General features: G+C 48.2%; 2 protein-coding genes across 2 annotated transcripts in view; one reads left to right on the plus strand and one right to left on the minus strand.

The window, feature by feature from the left end:
- LOC129384484 (uncharacterized) overlaps positions 1 to 24265 on the minus strand; it is an 87476-nt gene that overhangs the window by 44736 nt on the left and 18475 nt on the right. The gene's annotated exons all lie outside the window — the stretch shown is intronic.
- On the plus strand, positions 10540 to 14915 carry LOC140213265 (uncharacterized). The gene has a single exon (XM_072284396.1). It carries the CDS (start codon positions 10563 to 10565, stop codon positions 11955 to 11957), a length of 1395 nt encoding a protein of 464 aa, XP_072140497.1. The 5' UTR covers positions 10540 to 10562; the 3' UTR covers positions 11958 to 14915.

A 24265-nucleotide genomic window follows, 5' to 3' on the forward strand; every position in this document is an offset into this window, starting at 1 on the left:
GTCACGTGCAGCCAATAGTACTTCTCTTGTATTCTTGCGAGAGTACTGGAAAGCTAGAGTTGCCAAGTTGTCTTATCTTGCAGGGCGTGCAGGACTTCTGGCCGGTGTGCTGAACTTAGTGATGTGGGCACAATGAGAAAGTAGTTTGCGCGGGATAGCGAAAAGCTCTTCTTCACCAGAACGACGTCGCTTCTTAAGAAAAACTAAGCCAATCTCTGCCTAAATACCTTCGGGACAAAGTCGGTCCTGCGTTGAAAGTACTCAGCAAGGCTTCTGAGCTCCGGGTCGTATCGCTGCGGCTCCGTTAGGTCGTCTGCAATTAGTGTACTGTTACGTTTCGCCTACGACGCGCGGTATAGCCGACGCGGATGCAACGGACGCCGGGGCTTCGTTCAAAGCGGCGGACATTCTGGCCCGTTCGGAGCTGCCGCAAAGCCTCCCCGCCAAGCGCGTCCAGGCGTGTTTCAGTGCCACGTGTCTTCGTGTGTGCGTGTGTGTGTGTGTGCCCACGCTTGTCAAAGCGCGGCAGCCGGGGAGAGGAGCTCCCCAAGTGTGAAGCGAGGAGGTCTGACCGGCGCCGGATTGGCGGATGCGTCACTACACTCGTCTCAACGTGTCTCTCAGCCTGTCCGTGCCCCGCCGTCACGTGGTCTCAACCCGTGACCTTCCTTCTTGCCCGCGACGCCGAGAGTATAACAGCAGCTGCCCCCGGACGCCAAGAGAGAGGCTCCGATTTCTTCCGTTGAGTTACGTGCTCTCCTGTCTCTCCACTTCGGTCGACCTGACCGCCCGCTCTTTTGCGATGTTAGAATAAACCAGTTGTTCTGTTACCAGTCGACTCATGCTTTGCCGGGACCTTCGGATGCTTCCAGTTGTGCCCCAGGCCGCCAGGCCAACGCTACCCTTGGGGCTTGCGACCCATTTGCAACAACGGGCGTCAGCGCTGAGATTCCAACAGCTGGTTGCCAGCGGTGAGATCGCGGCAACGGAGGCCAGCAGCGAAGATATGCGGTTGACTGTATGCTGAGCAGCACAACGACCATCCGGGAGCAGTGCAACGAGCCCTGTGTGATGACTGGTTGCCTGCAGCGGAACGACTGCGCTGAATTCTTGGCTGCGAGGTTTGGTGAGTGCGGGACTTTCTTCTTCTGAGTTTTGCCAGGCTTTTGTTAGTGTCAGAAACAGAGCTGGTAATTGTGGTTGTCGTTGCTGCCGGGTTAGATTGCGGCAAGACAATAGTAGGCAGTAGAGAAAGCAGCATTCAGAGCAGCCATGGATTTGAAGTCGTTGCGCAAACCGAAATTGCTGGAGCTTGCAAGAGAGTTGGGTCTGGATGTCTCAGACAAACTCAGAAAACCAGAACTGCTAAGGGCTATTCTTGAGTTAGAAGCTGAGGATGACGAGCTGTCGGAATGCCTTGAGACCATTGAGGAGAGGGAGACGGCAAAAAGACAGGAACTTAAAGAACAGAAAGAGCGAGAGCAACAAGAAAAAGAGCGCGACCGTCAACACGCCTTGGAAATGAAGTGTCTCGAGGTAGAGATGGAACGCGCTCGTAATGGAAGTCAGGCACACGGTGCAGGAGAACGAGTATTGTTCAAAATGACTGACCTGATGCGGCCGTTTAAGCTTGGAGAGGACATTGGTTTGTTCCTTGTTAACTTTGAGCGAACGTGCGAGAAGCAGGGGTTCTCTCGGGAAACGTGGCCACAGCGCTTGCTCACTTTGTTACCCGGCGAGGCGGCCGACGTAGTCGCTCGCTTGAATAGAGAGGAGGCAGAGGATTTCGACAAAGTGAAATCGAGTCTGCTAAAAAAGTACAGGCTGTCAGCGGAGGCGTTCCGTCGGAAGTTTCGGGAAAATGAGAAAGGTAAAAGTGAGTCATATACAGAGTTTGCCTACAGGCTAATCTCAAACACGCAGGAGTGGCTCAAAGAAGAGAAAGCGTTTGGTGACCACGAGAAAGTTCTGCAGTGTTTCGGGCTGGAACAGTTTTATAGTCGGTTACCTGAGAACGTGCGGTACTGGGTCTTGGATAGGCCAGACGTTAGTACGGTGGCTAGAGCCGCTGAGCTAGCCGAGGAGCTTGTGACGCGTCGGGCTCGCGGAGCTAAGGACGGTCACAAGGGTGAATTTGGCTCCAAGTTTGAGAGGCCGTAGTTCATGCCCATGAGAGCAAAGGGGGACACACGTAGTTCGGATGCGAGTGAAAGCAGTCCGACCGAACGTAAGGAGACGGCGGCAGCCGAAGCCGAACGCAGAAAGCGGTTCGAGGCGAGGCAAGCGCGCGTGTGTTATACGTGCCAGAAGCCGGGTCACTTTTCGGCGCAGTGTCCAGAAACAAAAACAAAAGTCGTGTTTTTGTCATTGTGCAGCACTGACGAGAACATGAAGCTTCTCGAGCCTTACATGCGAGACCTCATTGTGAACGGGAAAGAGTGCCGAGTGCTTCGCGATTCCGCAGCTACAATGGATGTAGTTCACCCCTCTTACGTAGAACCCGATATGTTCACGGGCGAGTGCGCATGGATTAAGCAAGCCGTGGAAGCTCATAGCGTGTGTCTGCCCGTAGCAAAAGTGCTTATTCAAGGACCTTTCGGAGCACTTGAGACGGAGGCGGCAGTGTCATCTATGCTGCCCCCCCAGTACCCGTACCTATTTTCAAACATGTCCGATCACCTCCTGCGCGAAAAGGGGCTTTTGTTTGGTGAGGCTAGCGTTCAGGCCTTAACCAGATCGAAGGTTCGGGAGCTCGCTGCAAAGGCGGTAGTTGCGGGACCGACGTTGTCGAACAATGAGAAAGGGTCAGAGGTGCAGCAAGCTGATATTCAGAGCACGTCCGAACTGAATAAAATTGAGCCTGTAGCGTTAAAGGCACCAGATACTGGAGAGGAAATGCCCGACACGGGAAAGTTAGAAGAGCTATCTGCAGATTTGCTCATCGCGCCTACGTAAGACGGACTTAATAGGTTGCTAAAAGTCAGCCGGTCGGCTTTGATAGCCGAGCAAAAAAAGGATGGCAGCCTAGAAAACATACGCTGCATTGTCAAGGAAGGTATCGCCAAGAAAAATGCTCGCTTTGTGGAAAGAGGTGGGGTCCTGTACCGGAAGCATCTAGACCGCAGGGGAGTGGAGTTCGATCAGCTGATCGTGCCTCAGTGCTACCGTCAGGATCTGTTGCGCTTGTCGCATGGGGGTTCGTGGTCCGGACACCTAGGAGTTAAGAAAACTAAGGACCGTCTCTTGCAAGAGTACTATTGGCCAGGGTGTTTTCGGGACGCAGACCACTTTGTGAAGACATGTGACACCTGTCAGCGGGTGGGCAAACCAGGGGACAAATCGAGGGCGCCGTTGAAGTAGGTACCTATCATTACGGAGCCTTTTAGACGGCTCGTTATTGATACAGTGGGACCTCTGCCGGTAACAGCCACGGGGTACAGACACATTTTGACTGTGATCTGCCCAGCGACAAAGTTCCCTGAAGCAGTGCCGCTTAAAGAACTCAGCTCAGTTGAGATAGTCAATGCACTACTGTCCATATTTGCGCGAGTTGGTTTTCCTGCGGAAATCCAATCAGATCAGGACACACTGTTTGCTAGCCCTTTGACGACAGCCTTTCTCGAAAGGTGTGGGGTAAAGCTGTTACACAGCTCAGTGTACCACCCACAGTCGAATTCCGTTGAGAAGCTCCACTCCGTCATGAAGCGCGTGTTGAGAGCATTGTGGTTTGCACAACAAACTGACTGGGAGCTGTGTCTGCCTGGGGTGATGTTTGCATTGAGGACCGCGCCGCATGCGGCTACGGGGTTTTCGCCAGCTGAGCTAGTGTACGGTCGCTCACTGTGGTCACCGCTTCGCATGCTTCGAGACGGATCACTGCCCTCTCCGATGGCTGCAGACCATCTCTTCCATAAATGGCCGCCTCCTGCGCTGGAGCCTCGCTTTGCAACAATATTCCTTTGAGGTGCGTTACAAAAAGGGGAGTCTCAACGGTAACGCCGATGGCTTAAGTCGAAGCCCCTAACGTGGGAATCAGCCTCAAAATTGTTTGTTACTGATGTTTTTCTTCCTGAGGCAGCATTTTTAACATATTGCTTTTGTGTAGTGTTTCAAAGTGACGATGTGCTTTCTAGTGCAATTTTCCGATTTGTGGACGCGTTCTGAGTGCTGCTAAACTACTGTAAGGAACTAGGCAGTAGTATAAAAGGGGCAAGAGCCTGGCAGGGCTTAGTGAGGGTTGTGCCGTGCTTGCTGACTGAGCGGTTGAGTTTCGGCGTAGTTCTAATGCTTGCCGGGAACGAGAACAAAAATGTCAACTCTCCCGAAGTCACTTTGCAGTGTCCTGTGTGAACCTGAACGAGAGAACGAGGCCTTCTCTGTGCGCTGCGCTCAAGAAACGCCGAAGGACGACCGACTTCGGTTATGAGCATCATCAAGCGACATCCCTCCGGACAGCGGATGCAGTCCCCTGACCATCGGGATCTCCTTCCCCCGGCGGGGCGGTCTGTTACGTTTCGCCGGTATAGCCGGCGCGGATGCAACGGACGCCGGGGCTTTGTTCAAAGCGGCGGACATTTTGGCCCGTTCGGAGCTGCCGCAAAGCCTCCCCGCCAAGCGCGTCCAGGCGTGTTTCAGTGCCACGTGTCTTCGTGTGTGCGTGTGTGTGTGTGTGCCCACGCTTGTCAAAGCGCGGCAGCCGGGGAGAGGAGCTCCCCAAGTGTGAAGCGAGGAGGTCTGACCGGCGCCGGATTGGCGGATGCGTCACTACACTCGTCTCAACGTGTCTCTCAGCCTGTCCGTGCCCCGCCGTCACGTGGTCTCAACCCGTGACCTTCCTTCTTGCCCGCGACGCCGAGAGTATAAGAGCAGCTGCCCCCGGACGCCAAGAGAGAGGCTCCGATTTCTTCCGTTGAGTTACGTGCTCTCCCGTCTCTCCACTTCGGTCGACCTGACCGCCCGCTCTTTTGCGATGTTAGAATAAACCAGTTGTTCTGTTACCAGTCGACTCATGCTTTGCCGGGACCTTCGGATGCTTCCAGTTGTGCCCCAGGCCGCCAGGCCAACGCTACCCTTGGGGCTTGCGACCCATTTGCAACAACGGGCGTCAGCGCTGAGGTTCCAACAGTACCTAGAAAGCGTTCTTGTCTTGGTCATCTTGGGGTGGCGAGTCTACGGGAGCGCGAGACAGGCAGTCGACATCATAGTGTTTTCGTCCGAATTCGTAGATTACAGTGACATTCTATTCTTGCAGTTTGAGGCTATATACTTTGCGCCAGGGGTCCTGAAGGGTTCTTTAATTTCGCTAGTCAACAAAACGCGTGTTGGTGGATGACGATCTTGAAGGGCCTCCCATATAGGTAAGGGCGGAATTTTGGTGTAGCCCAAATGATGGCGAGGCATTCACATTGGGTCGCAGAATTGTTACCTTTCGCTTTTGACAGCGATTAGCTGGCGTAAGCTATAATTCATTGGAGTCCATCTTTTCTCTGGACTAGAGAAGTACCGAGGCCTAGGCTACTGGCATCAGTCTGGATTTCGCTGCCGGCGTCCTCGTCGAAATGCGCAAGTACCGGTGTCGACTGCATGCGTCGTTTGAGTTCTTGAGACACGTCAGCCTGCTGCATTTCCCACTTGAACTCCAAATCGCATTTAGTTATGTGTCAGCGGCTCAGCTATGCGTGAAAAGTACTTGACAAAGCGCCTGCAATAGGCACACATGCCAAGGAATCCACGCACTGCCTTCTTATCGATGGGCTGCTGGAACTTTGCGATGGCGGCTGTCTTGTGCGGGTCAGGGCGGACTCCAGATTTGCTGATGACGTCGCCTATGAACACAAGCTCATCGTAAGTGAAGCGGCACTTTTCCAGCTTCAGAGTGGACCCTGCTGACGTGACGGCTTTTATTACCGTCGCGATGGTTGAAATTTCCCCGCGAAGGCGATGACGTCATCCAAGTAAACAAGACAGGTATGCCACTTCTATCCTGCTACTAGCTTGTCCATCACGCGCTGGAGCGTTGTATGCGCCGAGCACAGTCGGAATGGCCTGACCTTGAACTTGAACGTGTATGATCGGCGCTGCTATGACAGGCAGCGGTCTGGTGAAAGCGAACGGGACGGTCGTCGAGGGTTCCACTTAGTGGCGGCGATGTAGTCGGCGATATCGTGAGGGCGTTCACCCGGTTGCAGGCGCGGAGTGCTGACGGCGAACCCTCGTAGTCCCATTTCGCTGTATGGGTACCAGTGGTAGACATGGCCCGCTTCTCCGCAGTGGTACCCGTGGGTTGCACACGTCTCTCTTCTTTGGGTACCGGCGCTGGGCTACAGACGAGCGAACTGTCGATGGCGGCGGCGGACGACGGATTTGCTGCGTTACGGGGCCCTGGCGCGGGCGGGCAGGGGGACCTTGATGGCGCGTGCCGGCGACGTAGGTCATCGCTTCCGGTACGGGAGGCACCGATCCGGGCTGCACTTCGGAAACTCCTAGTGACCCTCTAAATTCTTTCTTGACCATGTCAGTGACTGAGGCCTCCTGAGGTTGCGACGATGGCAAGATCTTGCGCAGTTCTTCGAGCACAATAGGCCTGATTGTCTCTTGGATGTCGTCCGAGCCCAGCGACCGCATTTGCACTGCGGCGTCAGCACTTGGCGCTTATATCGTCTTGTGTGCATTTGCAGAGCTTTCTCAATCGTCGATGCGTCTGTCAAAACTCAGCTGCGGTCTCCGGCGGGTTGCGGATCAGTCCGGCGAAAAGAACTTGCTTTACTCACCGCATCAGGAGGCGGACTTTTTTCTCCTCCAACATTTCCGGGTCGGCGTGGTAGGAAAGACGAGCCATCTCCTCCGTAAAGATCCCGATAATCTCATTGGCCAGCCGCACCTGGGTTTCTATTAGAGCTGGGCCGGCTCTTCGCGCATGACGCTTGTGAATGTCTGCAGGAAGCACCTTCGGAACAAGTCCCACGTCGTCAAGGCGGCTTACCGATTCTCGAATCATGTCCTCGTGGCTCTTCCAATGCAAAAAAGACATGGCGCAGCTTCACGTCGCTGCTCCATCTGTTGAATGTAGCGACCCTTTCATACGTCTTCTGCCAGCTTTCCGGGCTCAAATATTGAACCGTGCAAGTCGGTGGCTCCCTGGGCTGCTGCAGCACGATCGATGTTGGCGACATTGGGGTTCTTATCGTAGCTGCTGTCGTGTCCGTGCACTTCCTGGTCTTCTCAGGCAAAAGTCCATGTTCAGGGGGCAGTCCGTGCAGCCTGCGGCTAGATCGCTGGTCCTTGGCGGCATTGGCGTGGTGTTCGTTGCTCGGGCTTGGATCACGGCTTTGCGGGAGCGTTCTGCACATGAACGCAGTAGCACCTCTACCAGATGTCACATAGTAGTGACGGTGAATAATGCAGCGGCGAAATCTGTGAATGACGGAAATAACCTTTGTTGGGCGAACTTGTGCCCTCAAAAGCAAGTTAACCTCAAAGTTCAGCGACAGCGGCGAACACGATAGGCGATCGTCAAAATCTGCTCAGCGGATCAAGCGCCTTGGCTTTTATACATGAGTCATCGAAGGTTCCAGAGAACTTGCTGGTGCCCGCGTGTCTTCGAGAAAGTGCTACACAATTCGCGTCGCGCATACGTGCAATTCAGATGACACAAGGTTCGGTGGAAACAGATAGCTGATAGAACCATTTATAACATTCTAGACACTTTCAATTCATGCTGGCGTGTCCTGCGCTAACGAATAACATTTGTACGACAGTGAAACGCGGTCACCCGATGAAAAATAAAGTGCACGTGTCATTATCAACTTGCCCTCCCAAGAAACAAAGGCCTTCTGCGAGGAATTCGCAACGAAGCGGAAAACAAATGAGCAATTCATTTCAGAAAAAGGGTCGCTGCAAATGAAAGTGCAAGAGTTAGAACAGCATATTTGTGCTAACAACCTTGAAATTAAGGGTGCATCTGATGAGGGCAAGCCATTTGACACTGTGAAAATAAAATTTCTGCTGCAATTGCGGAGCTTGTTGCTAAATCTGACATGGATACCTGCCATAGAGTTTGTATAAGCAAGCACGCTAGTTGGAGCATTGTTGTACATTTTGTGTGACGTTACAAATGAACTGCTGTTCTCGTCAAAGCCAGGAAAGAAAGGCCCTCGGCTAATACAGTTGGTTTCAACACCTCAACCTAAATCTTTGTAAATGAAACTCTTAATCCGGCAGAGGAAACAATTACTCTTGCTATGGTGGCAAGGAAATGAGAAGTTGGCATGAAATTCATTTAGAGGGAGAGAAAAAAAAGTTTTTGCAAGGAAATCGGAGGCACCGGATAAGCTAAAGACCTGTTGTCGGGAAGTTGTTGATAACACGTGTGACTAGCTAACGAATGACATCCGTTCTTTCTTAAACTGCCACAAAATGGCCAAGGAGGCCGGCTGCCAAGCTTGTGACCAAGGTTGGTTCGCCGATGCTTTCAAAGTGTTGGCTAAACAGTTCGCTGTATGTAATCTAAATGTTCGTACCAATAAAAATAAAACAGACGGTATCAGTTAGTTCTTTGAACGTCTTAAGACTAAATTTGATGTTTTCTTATTTACGGTGGCCTGGCTAACTCCGACTGACACTACACTGCACTTTATGGGATGTTTTTAATGGTATGGGAGGCGGCCCGAAGAGGTAGCCACCGTATCCACGGTTTATTTAGGCAGGCCAGCCATGGTTCAGCGGGATTTCGCGAGCGGCCGACACCGTGGCTGCTCAGGTCGAGTGGCAGTTTGTTTTGGTCTCGCGCTGCTTTATCTCGCGTTTTGCTCTCGCGCTGTTTTGTCTTCACCCGCTTTAGAGGCAACAGTCGCTCTGCTACATGACCCCCCCCCCCCCCTCCTAGTGCAAAGCGTGACTGACATGAAGTTCAGCGGTAAAGTCCAGCTGAAGTATGGAGATGGTGTCGGCGTTGGTAGTGTCGGGTTCACGCAATCTGAGAGAGATGCACCAGTCAGCAGCGACAGATTAGGTTGTGAGCAAGGCGCAACCAGAGTGATGCCGCAGTACGCAATCGCGACCTCCCACATTCTTGCAGATCACCAGGCCTGTACAAGTCGGAACTCCGAATGTAAACCGTCTGGCAACTCGGCACTTTCGTGGAGATAGCGCTAGTGCTGGCCACTGATGTTGTTAACGTAGAAGTGATTCTGGGGCTGAAGAAACCAGATGTCAGAGCTGCTGATGCAAAACTTCGGTAGGCCATGCACCTGCGGAAAGTCTGAGCACAGAACATCGGATGGCTCGCCTGCTGCTCCTTTCAGTGAAATCTTTAATGCCGATAGGATCAGGGTTGTGGTGGTCGCTGAATGCATGGCGAAGGCTGTGCTTGTGGCGTCGCCGTAGCTGCGAGAGTGAAATTTGCGCCTTGTGCAGCCGGTAGGAGGACTCCTGTATCGGTGATGAGTGATGTGACCCCGAACGTAAACCGGACAGCTTGCGGGAACGTCCAAAGAAAGAGACTAGTGGACCGTAGAATAACCGAAAGCGCTTACGTTTGATCCAGTGCATTCCTTAAAGAGTCGTCGCTCAGCTCCATTTGAGCTGGGGAGGACGCTCACGAATCGAGTAGAGGTCTCATGCTGGGGCTAGAGGGTGCTGACGATCGGCAGAGGTGGACGCAGGTGATGTGGAACGACAATACCCGGAATGACACGACGGTTTAAATTGCGAGTGTGGTTGCGACTGAGCGCATGAGGTGACATAGTGTGCAAGGAAGGTTGCGCGCAAGCCTCGTAGAAGGGGGAGCCGGGGGGCGTCAACCGCAGCTTAGGACGCAGCCGGAGCTTGAAACCTTGTTGAGAACGAAGTGGCTGTCCGCCTGAATGAACCAGATGTCCGACATGTAATAATAATAAAAAGTTTATTTTACCATCACGTAATACGTGATGATGCGGGGGGGCGGAAGTAAAAGCTGTCTTTCAAAAGCTTGACAGAGCAACCCCCCCCCCTTTTTTTTGGCAGTTGCATGCAAAGTGACATAAAAAGAAGATGCACAAAAAAACACTGCTTACGGCGGTCACATTGCTGTACAGAACACTATATAAACACGCTGCATGTAGAATTCCCGGACAGCCTGCAACCGCGGGACGTCTGCCACATTGCGTCAGGCCATGTCACTCGCCTTGGTAGAGTCGGTGTGCTGACGCTGGTACGGCTGGGCTCGGTCGTTTGGGTCACACCATTGTGAGTTGACGCTGGCATGACCGGGCTCTGTCGTCCGGTTCACCAATGTGTGGGAGCTGGCGCAAAGAGGTAGCCGCGGTAGCCACGGTTTATTTAGGCCGGCCACCCATGCTGCAGCGGGATCTCGGGAGCGACCAAAACCGTGGCGACTCAGGTCGAGCGCACCATCATCATCATCAGCCTGGTTATGCCCACTGCAGGGCAAAGGCCTCTTCCATACTTCTTCAACTACCCCGGTCATGTACTAATTGCGGCCATGTTGTCCCTGCAAACTGCTTAATCTCATCCGCCCACATAACTGTGGGCTCGGCGAAAACGCAGGAAGCGGAGCGTTAACCATGCGTCCCGTATTATTGTTCCAGATGGCTTTGCTGCCTATCGTCACTGCTTCCTGGACATCGCAGAATGATACCTGCGCTGCGCGTGCTCGTGGAACAAGCGGAAACTTCGCCCATTTGGCAATCAGTTGGACGTCAGGCATCCTACAAGATACCGGCAGCGCATGCGTCACATCGGCCAGTCCCGAACCTATAAAGGAGCAGCTCCAACACGGATTCCTCAGTGGGCTCGGCGAAAACGCAGGAAGCGGAGCGTTAACCATGCGTCCCGTATTATTGTTCCAGATGGCTTTGCTGCCTATCGTCACTGCTTCCTGGACATCGCAGAATGATACCTGCGCTGCGCGTGCTCGTGGAACAAGCGGAAACTTCGCCCATTTGGCAATCAGTTGGACGTCAGGCATCCTACAAGATACCGGCAGCGCATGCGTCACATCGGCCAGTCCCGAACCTATAAAGGAGCAGCTCCAACACGGATTCCTCAGTGGGCTCGGCGAAAACGCAGGAAGCGGAGCGTTAACCATGCGTCCCGTATTATTGTTCCAGGTTAGTTGTGTTCACTCATACCGCAGCGATGAAAGAGGCGTTGTTGTTGTGCCGTGCCCACGGACTTTGATTGCATTAGCCTACGAGTGTTATCATGTGTGCAAATTGTTACTTTGTGGCGATGTAGAATTGAATCCGGGTCCTTCCAATGCTGATATGCTCCAGACGTTGATACAAGGCCAAAAGGCTATTAGGGATGATCTGGCAGAGCTTAAAAAGCGGTTGGAAGACGCCGAAAAAACCGTCAATGCATTCTCGACCCGAATGGCCCACCTTGAAACAAATGTCAGTGAAATAGCACATAAAGTAGACAGTTGCGAAATCCTTAGCAATTCTGTTGAAAAACTTCAACAAACACTCGTATTGCAACAGGCTAAACTTGTAGAACTGGAAGATCGGAGTCGGAGATCTAATCTTGTGGTTTTCGGCATAGATGACCGAACAAATGAAACTGAGGCTGATCTGCGACAGAAAGTAATCAAGGATGTGTTCGAGGACAGACTTGGTGTAAAGTGTTTGTCTATTGCTCGGATACATCGCCTGGGAAAACATCCTGGAAAGCGACCTGTAATCCTGTTTTTTCAAAATTATATGGAAAAACAAGAAGTGCTACGCAACTGCAAAAAGCTTAAGGGAACGCAGATTTCCGTGCAAAATGACTTCTCTGTCGAAACATTAAGAAAACGAAAACTGTTGTGGCAAAGTGCTAAAGCTGATAAAGAACAAGGAAAGAAGGTCGCACTAGTGAACGATAAACTTCGCATCGATTCCCAATTCTACGCATGGGATGACGTTTCGAACACACGTGTTGTTGTCCGATCCGGGAAAGATCCTACACCAAGAGCGTAGCTTTCACAGTCTACTCTTAAGAATCTTCGTGTGCTCTCTTTTAACGCCAGAAGCATTGTGAACAAAGTGGAAAAACTAGAAATATTGCTTTTGACTTACGACCCTCATGTGGTTGCTATCACTGAGACGTGGTTGCATGATGGCGTACACGATGATGAAGTTATTCCGCCCGGCTATCAGATACACAGGCGTGATCGAGGCACACGTGGCGGAGGAGTTGCTGTCATTTCTAAACTCGGTATTGATGTATGTCTGACAAACCAGATTAATGATCACGAAAGCCTGTTTCTGAACGTCACTGTTAATGCTGTTACATTTATGCTTTGTGTTGTTTATAAAGCCCCTGAAATGTCAGAATCATTTCTCGAACAACTTTACGATCATCTTCTTCTAAAACACCCACGACACGTGATTATTACAGGAGATTTCAACCTTCCAGCTATTAAATGGGATAAATTAGTTTACGGGCAATCTAAATCGAGTGATGTTATTTTAGACACAATGCTAGCTCTGAACCTTGATCAGATTGTCTGTGAACCTACGCGCAACAGTGCTGTCTTGGACTTATTCTTTGTAAGTGATATGTTTTTAAATGGTGTTATTAGTACTGAACCTGGCATGTCGGATCACAGCTTATTGTTTTTTTCTTGGTCTTATCGAAGGTCCGCAGAGCATTCGAGTACTCATTCAGTGTGTATTAAGGACTTTGACCGCGCTGATGATACATCTATCACAGATTACTTAGACACTGCACTAAACCACACTACACATGATGATGTTAATGCCTTATGGGCACAATTTAAAAAGGCAGTCATATTCTCAATTGAACAATATGTCCCATTCCGGAAGGTACGTAAGAACCGTAAAAACCCATGGATCTCTAGGGAGATTATTCATATTAAACGTAGACTCAAGCGACTTAGAAAGCGTAGAGACGTAATACCTGAGAACTTCAATGAACTGAAAAGAAATTTGGCAACTAAAGTAAATGAAGCGCGGACATATTACTATCACGTCACTCTCCCTGCATTCATTAGAGATGATCCTGCTCAATTTTGGAGATTTCTGGGTCAAAGCAATGAAACGGTAAATAAAATTAAACTGAACGGGAAATTCGAAACTGACGGCTTTATAATATCGCAGGCTTTTAATGTATATTTTCAGAGCGTTTTCTCTCCATCAAGTGCTTACGTACCCCAACCCGCTATGCTTGATGATAGGGACATTCCTATCGTCACAAGGGAAGGTGTCTTAATTATGTTAAGGAACTTGAGCACCAGGAAGAGTATAGGACCAGATCAAATCCCAAATACATTTTTACAACGCTATTCTATACAGATAAGCGATTTCTTGGCGAAGGTCTTTAATGCATCCTTGCGTAGTTGCGAACTTCCGGATGACTGGAAAATTGCACGCGTAATCCCCATCTTTAAAAAAGGTGATAGGTCAATCATTTCTAATTATAGGCCGATCTCTTTAACTTCTGTCTGTTGCAAGTTACTAGAGCATATTGTGGCTCACAATATTCAGGGCTTTTTAGCAGATAATAACGTCTTATCTCCTTGCCAACACGGCTTTCGGAAGGGAATGTCCACGACGACACAATTGGTAACAACTATTCACGACTTTTTAGCAGCTCTAGATCGTTCTGGGCAAATTGATATACTTCTGTTGGATTTTTCTAAAGCATTTGATAAGGTTCCGCACTGTAAATTACTTCGAAAATTAAATAACCTAGGATTGCCGCTATATCTTATCAAATGGGTTGAGGCATATTTAACTAATAGACAGCAGTTTGTTGAAATCAAATCTAGTGTATCTAGGATGCTCAGCGTCACATCCGGTGTTCCCCAGGGGAGTGTTTTGGGGCCATTATTATTTCTCATATATGTAAATGACTTAGTTCAAGTAATCCCTGACTCAGTGTCTATTAAACTTTTTGCGGACGATTGTATAGTGTTTAAAGAAATAACCTGCCATGAAGATCATATGCTACTACAGCGAACGCTCTACCACATTGAATGCTGGTGCGCAGAATGGGACATGGAACTAAACGTTAACAAAACAGTGTTATTAAATTTAACGCGGAAAACTAATCCTAGCATGTTCACTTACACTATCCATGGCTCTCACATTCAAGCAGTAACTCAATATAAGTATTTAGGAATTACTCTTTCTAGTGATATGACATGGGGAGCGCACATCTCTGTAGTTTGCGCAACAGCTTTTCGCAAACTATGTTTTTTAAAAAGGAAGCTTACAAAGGCAACGGTGAATGTTAAACTTCAAGCATACAATGCCCTTGTCAGACCTAAATTGGAGTACGCATCCGTTGTATGGGATCCACACACAAAAAACGATATACACTGCTTAGAACGCCTGCAAAGGAAAGCTATCAGATTTATATTTAATAAATATAAAAGGCTGGATTCTCCAACTAAGCTCATGATTGCGCATAACATTCCCACCCTGGCTGCACGCAGAAAAATCAGTCGACTAAAATTCTTGCATAATATTTTGTCTGGAAAAATAAATATATCGGTACCCCCATATTTAAAGTCCACCGCAAGAAGACCAACACGTAACACTCACAAACACTCCCTACAACCAATTTTTGCCAAAACAGAGGCTTTTAAGCAGAGTTTTTTCCCACGCACAGTTTCGGATTGGAACAGTCTACCGGAGTTTGTTTGTCAGGCTGAAAATTTTGACGAAGCCCTTGAACTCCACTTGTCTTAAATATCAACGTAGCCAAACTGTTATTTCTGGTGCAAGTACTGTTGTAAATTATTGATGTGCTGTTCTTTTACGTGTGTGTATGATAAATACCGTCCCAGTTATATTGTCGTGCAAATGTTGTTGGAAATTATTTCTGTGCTGTTCTTTTCGCATTTCATTGTAATTCCACTCCTGCTTGGGCCACATTGGCCTGCAGTATTGTGAAATAAATAAATAAATAAATAACTTTCTGCCGCCATCTGCTACGCTTTCCTTCCCTTGGAATCCATTCCGTAACTCTTAATGACCATCGGCTATCTTCCCTCCTCATTACGTGTCTTGCCCATGCCCATGTCTTTTTCTTGATTTCAACAAGATATCATTACCTCGCGTTTGCTCCCTCACCCAATCTGCTCTTTTCTTATCCCTTAACGTTACACCTATCATTCTTCTTTCCATAGCTCGTTGCGTCGTCCTCAATTTCAGCAGAACCCTTTTCGTAAGCCTCCAGGTTTCTGCCCCGTACGTGAGTACTGGTAAGACACAGCTGTTATAAACTTTTCTCTTGAGGGATAATGGCAACCTGCTGTTCATGATCTGAGAATGCCTGCCAAACGCACCCCAGCCCATTCTTATTCTTCTGATTATTTCAGTCTCATGATCCGGATCCGCAGTCACTACCTGTCCTAAGTAGATGTATTCCCTTATCACTTCCAGTGCCTCACTACCTATTGTAAACCCACCCTTCGGCTTTTCCTCTCCAGGTCAGTGAGCCTGCATTGCAGTTGATCCCCTGAGTTACTAAGCAAGGCAATATCATCAGCGAATCGCAAGTTACTAAGGTATTCTCTATTAACTCTTATCCCCAATTCTTCCCAATCCAGGTCTCTTAATACCTCCTGTAAACACTCTGTGAATAGCATCGGAGAGATCGTATCTCCCAGCCTGACGCCTTTCTTTATTTGGAGTTTGTTGCTTTCTTTATGGAGGACTACGGTGGCTGTGGAGCCGCTATAGATATATTTCAGTATTTTTACATACGGCTAGTCTGCACCCTGATTCCGCAATGCCTCCATGACTGCTGAGGTTTCGACTGAATCAAACGCTTTCTCGTAATCAATGAAAGCTATATATAAAGGTTGGTTATATTCCGCACATTTTTCTATCATCTGATTGATAGTGTGAATATGGTCTGTTGTTGAGTAGCCTTTACGGAATCCTGCCTGGTCCTTTGCTTGACGGAAGTCTAAGGTGTTCCTGATTCTATTCGCAATTACCTTAGTAAATACTTTATAGGCAACGGACAGTAAACTGATCGGTCTATAATTTTTCAAGTCCTTGGCGTCCCCTTTCTTATGGATTAGGATTATGTTAGCGTTTTTCCAAGATTCCGGTACGCTCGAAGGCATGAGGCATTGCGTATACAGGGTGGCCAGTTTCTCTAGAACAATCTGCCCACCATCCTTCAACAAATCTGCTGTTACCTGATCCTCCCCAGCTGCCTTCCCCCTTTGCATAGCTCCCAAGGCTTTCTTTACCTACTTTCTTTACGAGCGCGCCAGCGTGTTCCATTCTCGCGCTGCCTGCACGCGAGCCCATCTTCTTCTTCGCCTGCTTTGGGGAGGTGGTTGTCGCGCCGCTACAGTGGCACTGTCCGTCCTTCGAATCGAGATGAGGAAATTTGTCTTTGTGGTAAAGATTCCCTCACCCATGAAGTTATTCACAAAACGGCCTGTACCACGCCTATAGACCTTTTCATCGGGCGAGAAGGGTAGAGCGCGCGGCGAGCCTGTCCTCCTCTCTGGTTTGGGCGATCTGGCGTGGCGCTGCTTGAAAGTATTGCTGTCGTGTGCCGCGGAACAATTTCGAGATATTTTAGATCGTACTCTGTGATATTTACGCTATGTTCGTTCATATATGGTCGTCAGGGAAGCCTTTCGGTGCATCGGTAACTACAGTATATGCGGAAGTATATCTTAGTGGCGCAAACATGTGACGTGCATAACCAACCGCGGTGTACGATCATTATCAGTCGCGGTGTTTGTATGTGTTGTAAACTATTTTGCTTATGTCGGTTTCAATTCAACAAATAAAGCCGGTGTCTCTGTACTATAAGCATTAAATGGTAAATCAGCTCACTGTCTCATCGCTTGGCGTAGGGAGTAAAGCAGAAAATATAAGAGCGCATGCTCGTGCACGGCCAGCCTAACGCAACCACGAAATATCTAAGCGGCTGGTGGTATCAGATATTTGTGATGCACCGGCATCGTTCTCACGCATTTCAAGTTTAGTAGGCTTGAAATTACTATATGTCTGCGCTAGCTTCCTGCATGAGACCGATGGCGCTGCTCAACACAGCAATCACTGCGGTTGGTGAACCAGCGCCATGCATATATAAGGTTTGCGCGTCGGCATTGCCTTTTTGGTCTGTATAAAGCCGCAATACATGAAAGGCATCGCATGAAAAGAATGCGATTGCTATTTTTGTGGAGAAAATTTCCGTAATACGTGTGAGTGCGTCGCAGAGAACGGAACGAACGCAACCGAAAAAAAGAATCGGTTATCATCCTCTTTCTCGAAAAAGCAGCGAAAACGGGCTAACGCCTCAATACAACCTCGCATGGTCACGCCGCACAACATTTAATGATGTATAACCACTGATGCTGTATGCTTGGACCATGCGGTATATAGAATATATCGGTAATCCAGCACTTACCACTGCTTAGGACGCTCGCGCAGTTCGTAAACAGTCCCTTTGCTGAACAAGCTTAATTCAGACTGTAAGGTATGCTGCTATTACTAGCCAAAATTATTTTTTTAAAGGGCCAGAAACCTCATCCATCGAACGAAGTAGTAACGCAATGTAACCTGCAGCGAGCAGTTTGAACGCTTGTCAAAGTATTACATCACAGCTCCTATTGTAGCAAAATGGTACTCACGCTGTTAACACCGTCGCGTATGTTTCATTGCTCCTAAACCGCAGCTTAGAACTAGAGGATAATCCTTCAATAAGGTCGCATTAGTGAATGAAACATTCAGAAATACACAATTGATCTCCGAGGCTGATTGTAGGTTCAAATATGCGCGCACACATCGCGCTGCGTGTTCCGTCCACCTCAACGCCAGCAGAAACTCCGGCCACGACGCCTTAAACAACTTCAGCACGTCTCACAGAACCGTTTACCGCGTAGAAGACGCACGTCGTATTAAGCAGACCGCACGACCACGAAAACAAACGCCAGAACCTACCGCCGAGCGTATACCTGCCATGCAAAACACTGCTTTCACCCCAGCCAGTATGGCGCTGCTCATAGGCGGCGCCACTGCGTTCACAATATGGCGGCGCGCACGAAAAAACGGTGGATAGTCGGTTACAACTTTAGAAGAAAGGGGAGGTCCCGCCCACATGACCCAAGCGCGACAGCCGATTGCCTCCGCGACTAAAATAGTCCCGCTCAAGAAATCGTGCGTCTGAAACCCGCAATTCTCGGTATAAATAAATAATTTTGTATTTTGATGAGTAGTTTAGTAGAGCTCTCATGGGCTACACCACATGCCGGATCACGAAAGAAAAATAACACCCTGCCTTCTACAACGCTGCCCGTCGTCTGCTCTTTAGCTGAATTGCAAGTGACAAAAGTAGAAAGAGCAGCTCTGCATGGCTTTTGCACTGGTTTACATGTACACGGCACATTTACTACTCGTTTTGCGAGCTTAAAATGAATCAGTTGCTATTGAACAATATATGCAAAAAAATGCATTGATGACACCATTACAAACCCGGGGCCAGAATGCGGTCGAGGCAGGAAAGGTACAAAAAAGTTTCATTCATCGTTTTAAAGAAGTACTCTTGGTGTTAAATTGCTTAAAATTTATATTTTTTGGTTTGGTGTTCTCACGAAATTTTTCCCTAACGCTTTTTTTGCAAGCCTGGAATCTCGCGAGTTCGCACAAGGCAATCCATGCGAGTTTTATGCAATGGAGCCCAGCGAGCTGACATTGTGTTAAATTGCTTAAAATTTATATTTTTTGGTTTGGTGTTCTCACGAAATTTTTCCCTAACGCTTTTTTTGCAAGCCTGCAATCTCGCGAGTTCGCACAAGGCAATCCATGCGAGTTTTATGCAATGGAGCCCAGCGAGCTGACATCGGAATGCGATCATTTGTTGCCGAATGAGCCTTCTGTCGCCTCGATGTCCACATCACCAAAGAGCCTCGACAAGAAGAAAAAGAGTGGCCAGAACCTAGATAGCGATTCACGCAACATGATCCTCCACTGCTACACATATTGGCGTAACAGGGAGCCTGAACGCAGCATGAAGGACACGACCAAGTTTGTCGTCGAGATGCTCGGTGTCAGCGAAAGCAGTGTTCAAGGTGAGGAGGGAGGTCAAAACATCGCATATTTCGGGTGGCAAACGGTCGATGCCCTCGCGAAAGCGCCCACGAAATGCGGAGAAAAAGAAGATGCAGCACCAAGTATGACAGCTTCACGTTGTGCGCTCAGGTCATGTGTGCACGATTTCTTTCGCGGCAACGAGATACCGGCGGTCGAGAAGATAACTAACGAGTTCTCGATGAGTATGGATTTCCCATCACTGAAGCGGTGTACTGTGCGTCGCCTGCTTGTCGAGATCGGATTAAAGCATGAGAAGAGGAGCCGAAATTTGCTGCTTATCGACCGGGAGGAGATCGCTGAATGTAGAAATCGCTGATGGTTAGCGCTTCCGAGCAGAAGGCCAAAATATGTTTTTCCTGGGCGAGGCGTGGGTAACGGCGGGACGCGCTCCGTCGATCGTGTGGACAGACACCATGGTGCAGAAGCGCGGACGGCTGTACGCTCCAGCAAAGCAAAGGGCCTGTCGACGGGTCTGAAACAACCTTCTGGAAAAGGCCAGCGCCTGATTGTAACGCACATCGACAGCGAGGATGGCTTCGTCGACGGCTGCTTCAGTTTATTCCGAAGCCAAAAGAAGAGGCGACTACCGCGAAGAAATTGACGGCAATAGCTACGAGGGATAGTTTAATGACGTCCTGCAGAAGTTGCCAGCTGGTAGCACCATTGTTTCGGACAATGCACCTTACCATACTTGGCGAGAAGAGAAATTGCTGACGAGAGCTTGGAAGAAGGAAAAAATACACGAGTGGCTCCAAAATATCATCTACAGCGAAAGGATGGTGAAAAAACAGCTGCTTGAGTTGGTAACATCTGTAAGCTGTCTGAGTTACATCGTAGACAATGTATCTGAGAGGGCCCGTTGCATTGTACTCAGGCTCCCACCGTACTACTGCGAATTTATTCCTATCAAGCTCATGTGGGCAAAGGTGAAAAATGGCATCGCTGCGGACAACAGAGTCTTCAAGTTGTCCACGGTCGAATAGGTCTTGAGGGAAAAGATCAATCACGTAACGGTGGAAGACTAGAGGAAGAACATTCACTACGTGATGGACCTGCAGGCAAAGTTCAGGCTTGATACGTCTGGGAGTGACCACATCCAACCGATCATCATCCAATTGGGTGAAGATGACAGCGAATAAAGCGACTCCGACGGCACGTTTTCCGGCTTTGAACCACTCGACGAAGCATAGCAGCCTCTTATTAACAAATACATAGCCCTTCTTAGGGCTAGCAAAAATTTGCCGGTGGGTTCGCAGCAGCCAACCATTCTCCCGTGACCTTTCTAATAAATAAGCTGTTCATTTGCTGACACATTCCTTTGAATGGAATCTCAATTTTGAAAAAGCAATTTCCTGCCCAGATCACGCTCAATTTAGGTACTGGCATCGAAACGTGCTTAAATGCTGGAAAATCAGAATGCAAATGCAATTATTAACCCTGAATAACTATATGGGGCTCAAAATTCTCATTCGGGCATATACTGTCCAGCTTGACACGAAAAAGCAGTAGTAAACGCGAAATTGACAGCCACTCTTAGGAGCCTGCACACTAAAGTACATTCATGTGGTTGCATCGTTTAGTTTGGTTATCGGGCTCAGGCAAATAATCCGAATAAGAGAACAATTATAAAACATCATTGGCTTAGTGATGTCCAAAGTGCTCACTAGGGCAGCCATTCCGGAGTTCACGGGCCCTATGGTGAAGTAGCAGCAGCCGAGGCAAAATTGACCGCCAATGTTGGCCGTCTGCATGTCGAAAGGAAAATATTAGCAGTCGTGTTGGAGCAATCGTTCAGCTTTACATGCCCCTAAAGGCCAATACATGGAGCCAAGCAATAACAAAAAACACACAGACGGCTTGGTTTACTCCACCACAGAGTCATCGTTAATTTCATCAAACCACTTGAACAAATAAAAGCAATGCAGAGTGAAATGGGCCTGTTATGCGGCCTGCTTCCAGGCAGTTGTGCTGACCTTACTGTTCTTCCTAGCCTGTTGAGATGAATAATGCCGATGTCGGAAGGTATAAAATATTCTATTGGGCAGCCACCATCGAGCAAGACGGACCCTGTGATGAAATAAGAGTAGTCAGGGCACGCTTGAAAGGCACCTTTAGCAGTCTGCACTTCAAAGCGCAGCCATGTCATAGCCATTGTAGGTGAAGCAGCAGTAGTCAATGCGAAATTGACCACCTCTTTTAGCAGCTTGCATGCAAAAGCACATTCATTTGGTCGCATTCTTAACTTTGGTTATCTGACTCAGGCAAGTCATGCGAATAAGAAAAGAATTATCAAACGTCATTAGCTTAGCGAGGCCTAAATTCTCATTGGGGTAGCTAATAATAGGAGTAGTCGAGGGCACGCTTGAAAGGCACAGTTTGCAGTCTGCATTTGAAAACGCAGTCATGTCGTAGCCGTTGTTTCATTTGTTTATCTTTCTGGGCATGTAACAGGAATGTAAGCACAATTATTCACCCTGAATATCTCTGCTAACATTGTTTGTACTAAAATATGCTCAGTAAAGTTGAATGTACCTTATTGAGGCAATCTTTTAATTCACAAGCCGTCGGCTTAGCAACGGCCACATTCAGACAATTACATTGGTGAAGTAATAAATGGTGAGAGTTGCAAAAGCTCTCAGTGCACTGCTTTACTGAGCTCCACTCACTGAAAAATGTCTTTGTAACAATGGAAGTGTCCGACAGGAAATCACACCCCACTGCACCATGTTAGTCGTGTTGAAAATTTGTACCAGCGTATGTGATGGGCAACGAAACCATCTTTTTACTAAGAAGCGTGAAAAATGCAACAACATAGCAAGGTGCTGTTTCACAATACGGCACCCTTTCATGCGCACTTCTGGCGAGCTGCCACATGCACTGATGGATAAATATTAACAGAGGTAAGAGGCAAAGTTAGTCTGAAACTCACATGACGCTTTTAAGAAAATTTATCTGTAAAACTTTCTGTTTTCGTAGGTGATAAAAATTTGTTTTGTGCAAGTTGGCTAATCGCATTGCGGCAACAGCACAAGAAGCAAGGACAGAAAACGCAGCGAGTAGGCAGATTGAGAAGACGAGTTAGACCAGTGAGAAAGGCTTTTATGAGATGGAAAAGGCGATCGAGCCCTGCAGTTTACAGAAGTTGGTGCGTTGAATGAGATGGATTAATGAAAATGTGTAAAAAGACATTGCTGAAAGAAAACTAGCAATAATTATTGTTAATATAAAATACAAGGACAGCAATAAGAATAAGTGCAAACACGCATCGAAGCAGGCACTTAATCACACACAAACGCGAAAACTAAAAATATACTCAAATATAAACAAATGTGGGAAATAAAAAAAATTAACAAACGCAAGAAAACAATCGCGCATACATTCACAAACAGACGCGGGTAGAGGTATTAGGAGCACGTTCACAAGCTCCTGTGCCTACCTTCTCGTATGTATCTTTTTCTTTTTCTTTTGTTTACCGGTCTCTTAATACTGCCTTAGGAATTTTTAATTGCAACATATCGCGAGAACCAAAAAGCAGCGCGGAGCTGCGTTTTGGGAAAGCATATCGATCGCTGGCAACACACCTTATGCATGATTGTGTCACAACACGCATTCTACAGCTTGCGCGTGCAGTGAGCACTGGTAGACAGCAATCAATCGACGCCTCTACACAATACTCGAGCACCCCCGCTAGAGGTTTGGCTATCTCACTGCTGACAACGATCATTCATGCCAAGTTGAACGCAACAAACCTATGCGTCGAAGGCTTCTTTTGCAAATATGTTCTGTTGACACACTCGTAGGTTTGTTTCATGCGCGCACGCTTTTCTAATTTCTCCTGAATATGGTGTTGCTCCATCACTTCACCCCGTCCGGCGAAAAACGCAGCGACACTGAACACGAGCACACCCGCCGCTAACAGTAGGCACCAGACTTTGGCAAACATTCCTCGTCGTAACTTCACTCGAGAGCGAAATAAAACAACACGGAACACAAACATGCAGGATGTATGTTTGTAGCGGTGTGTCGCCGTGGGATCCTGTTTTCAGGCGAAGCAAAGCGCGGCGTCAGCGATGCTCGCTGCAGTGTTTCTTCGCCGGATCACGGCTCAGAATAAACGCACGAGGCACAAATGGTGCATCGTAAACTCGCAGTAATATTTCCGGCATGATCGAGCATCAGAAACAGTTCGGGAATTCACTCTGACGAGAGGCTGACGCCCACAGCTGACGAGACTTCGCCCAGTTCGAAGCATGGACGGCCATCTTCTCCGTCGGCGAGGTCAACGGTCGTCCGGCTCATGACGTCAGTCCAGAGTGCGTGCCCGTTGTAGATGCTCGTTTGCATCCGCCTCGAAGGAGTAAACGCCACCTTTTTTCTAAAGTTGTGTCTGACCATAGTTTCGAATGTCTTTTAGTGCGTGTGCGAAATGTTATACGTAGTTGAAACTGCTTATCGACCTCCCACAGGGTATAAGTCCACATTTTTATTTTTCAAAACGCTACTACGAAACATCTATTTGATGCGTAGCCCATTCATTGACATGCTCAGTGTGGACGCATCTTGCAAACAGGTGGAAACTATAACTGGTTCGTTTGCCTGTACTAATGTTATTTCACAACCTATAGTCATCTTACCGCCGACAATGCCAGGCTACTTGACATCAGTACCACAAACATCCCCAGACGTAAGTGCACCAGTGGTACATTATCGCCGTCCTATCTATACTTTTTTCGCCACTTGCCATAGATAGCCTCGACTATCAAGAGAAGTCGTGCTCTTGAAACACAAATTCAGATGTGCTCAGCCAACTTTATTATGCGCTGGAAACTGCAAACTCGGAACTCGTTTACGCAGAAAGGGACCGTAAACTAATCATATATTCTGTTTTTACAGTTAGGGCTATGTATGATACACTTGCCGCTTGTTCAATGCTCCCGAGAGAAAAAGACAATTCGCAAACCTTGGATTGCTCGACGCTTACATAAAAGGAGCAGACTAAAAAGAAAATGTGTCACCTATTTCTACAGACACGTGACGCTGCTCTGTTTAGCGAACGCAAAAATACCGAAATAAATTAAATGCAAATTTCGAAAAAGCTGAGACGTGGAATACTCCAACCCTTCTCGCTAAAATTGTTAATTATCCTAGAAAGCTTTGGAATAAGGTTAACAATTTGTCTAACTTGAAAGTGG

This window comes from Dermacentor andersoni, chromosome 9, assembly GCF_023375885.2.
Source record: "Dermacentor andersoni chromosome 9, qqDerAnde1_hic_scaffold, whole genome shotgun sequence".
NCBI classification, from domain to species: domain Eukaryota; kingdom Metazoa; phylum Arthropoda; class Arachnida; order Ixodida; family Ixodidae; genus Dermacentor; species Dermacentor andersoni.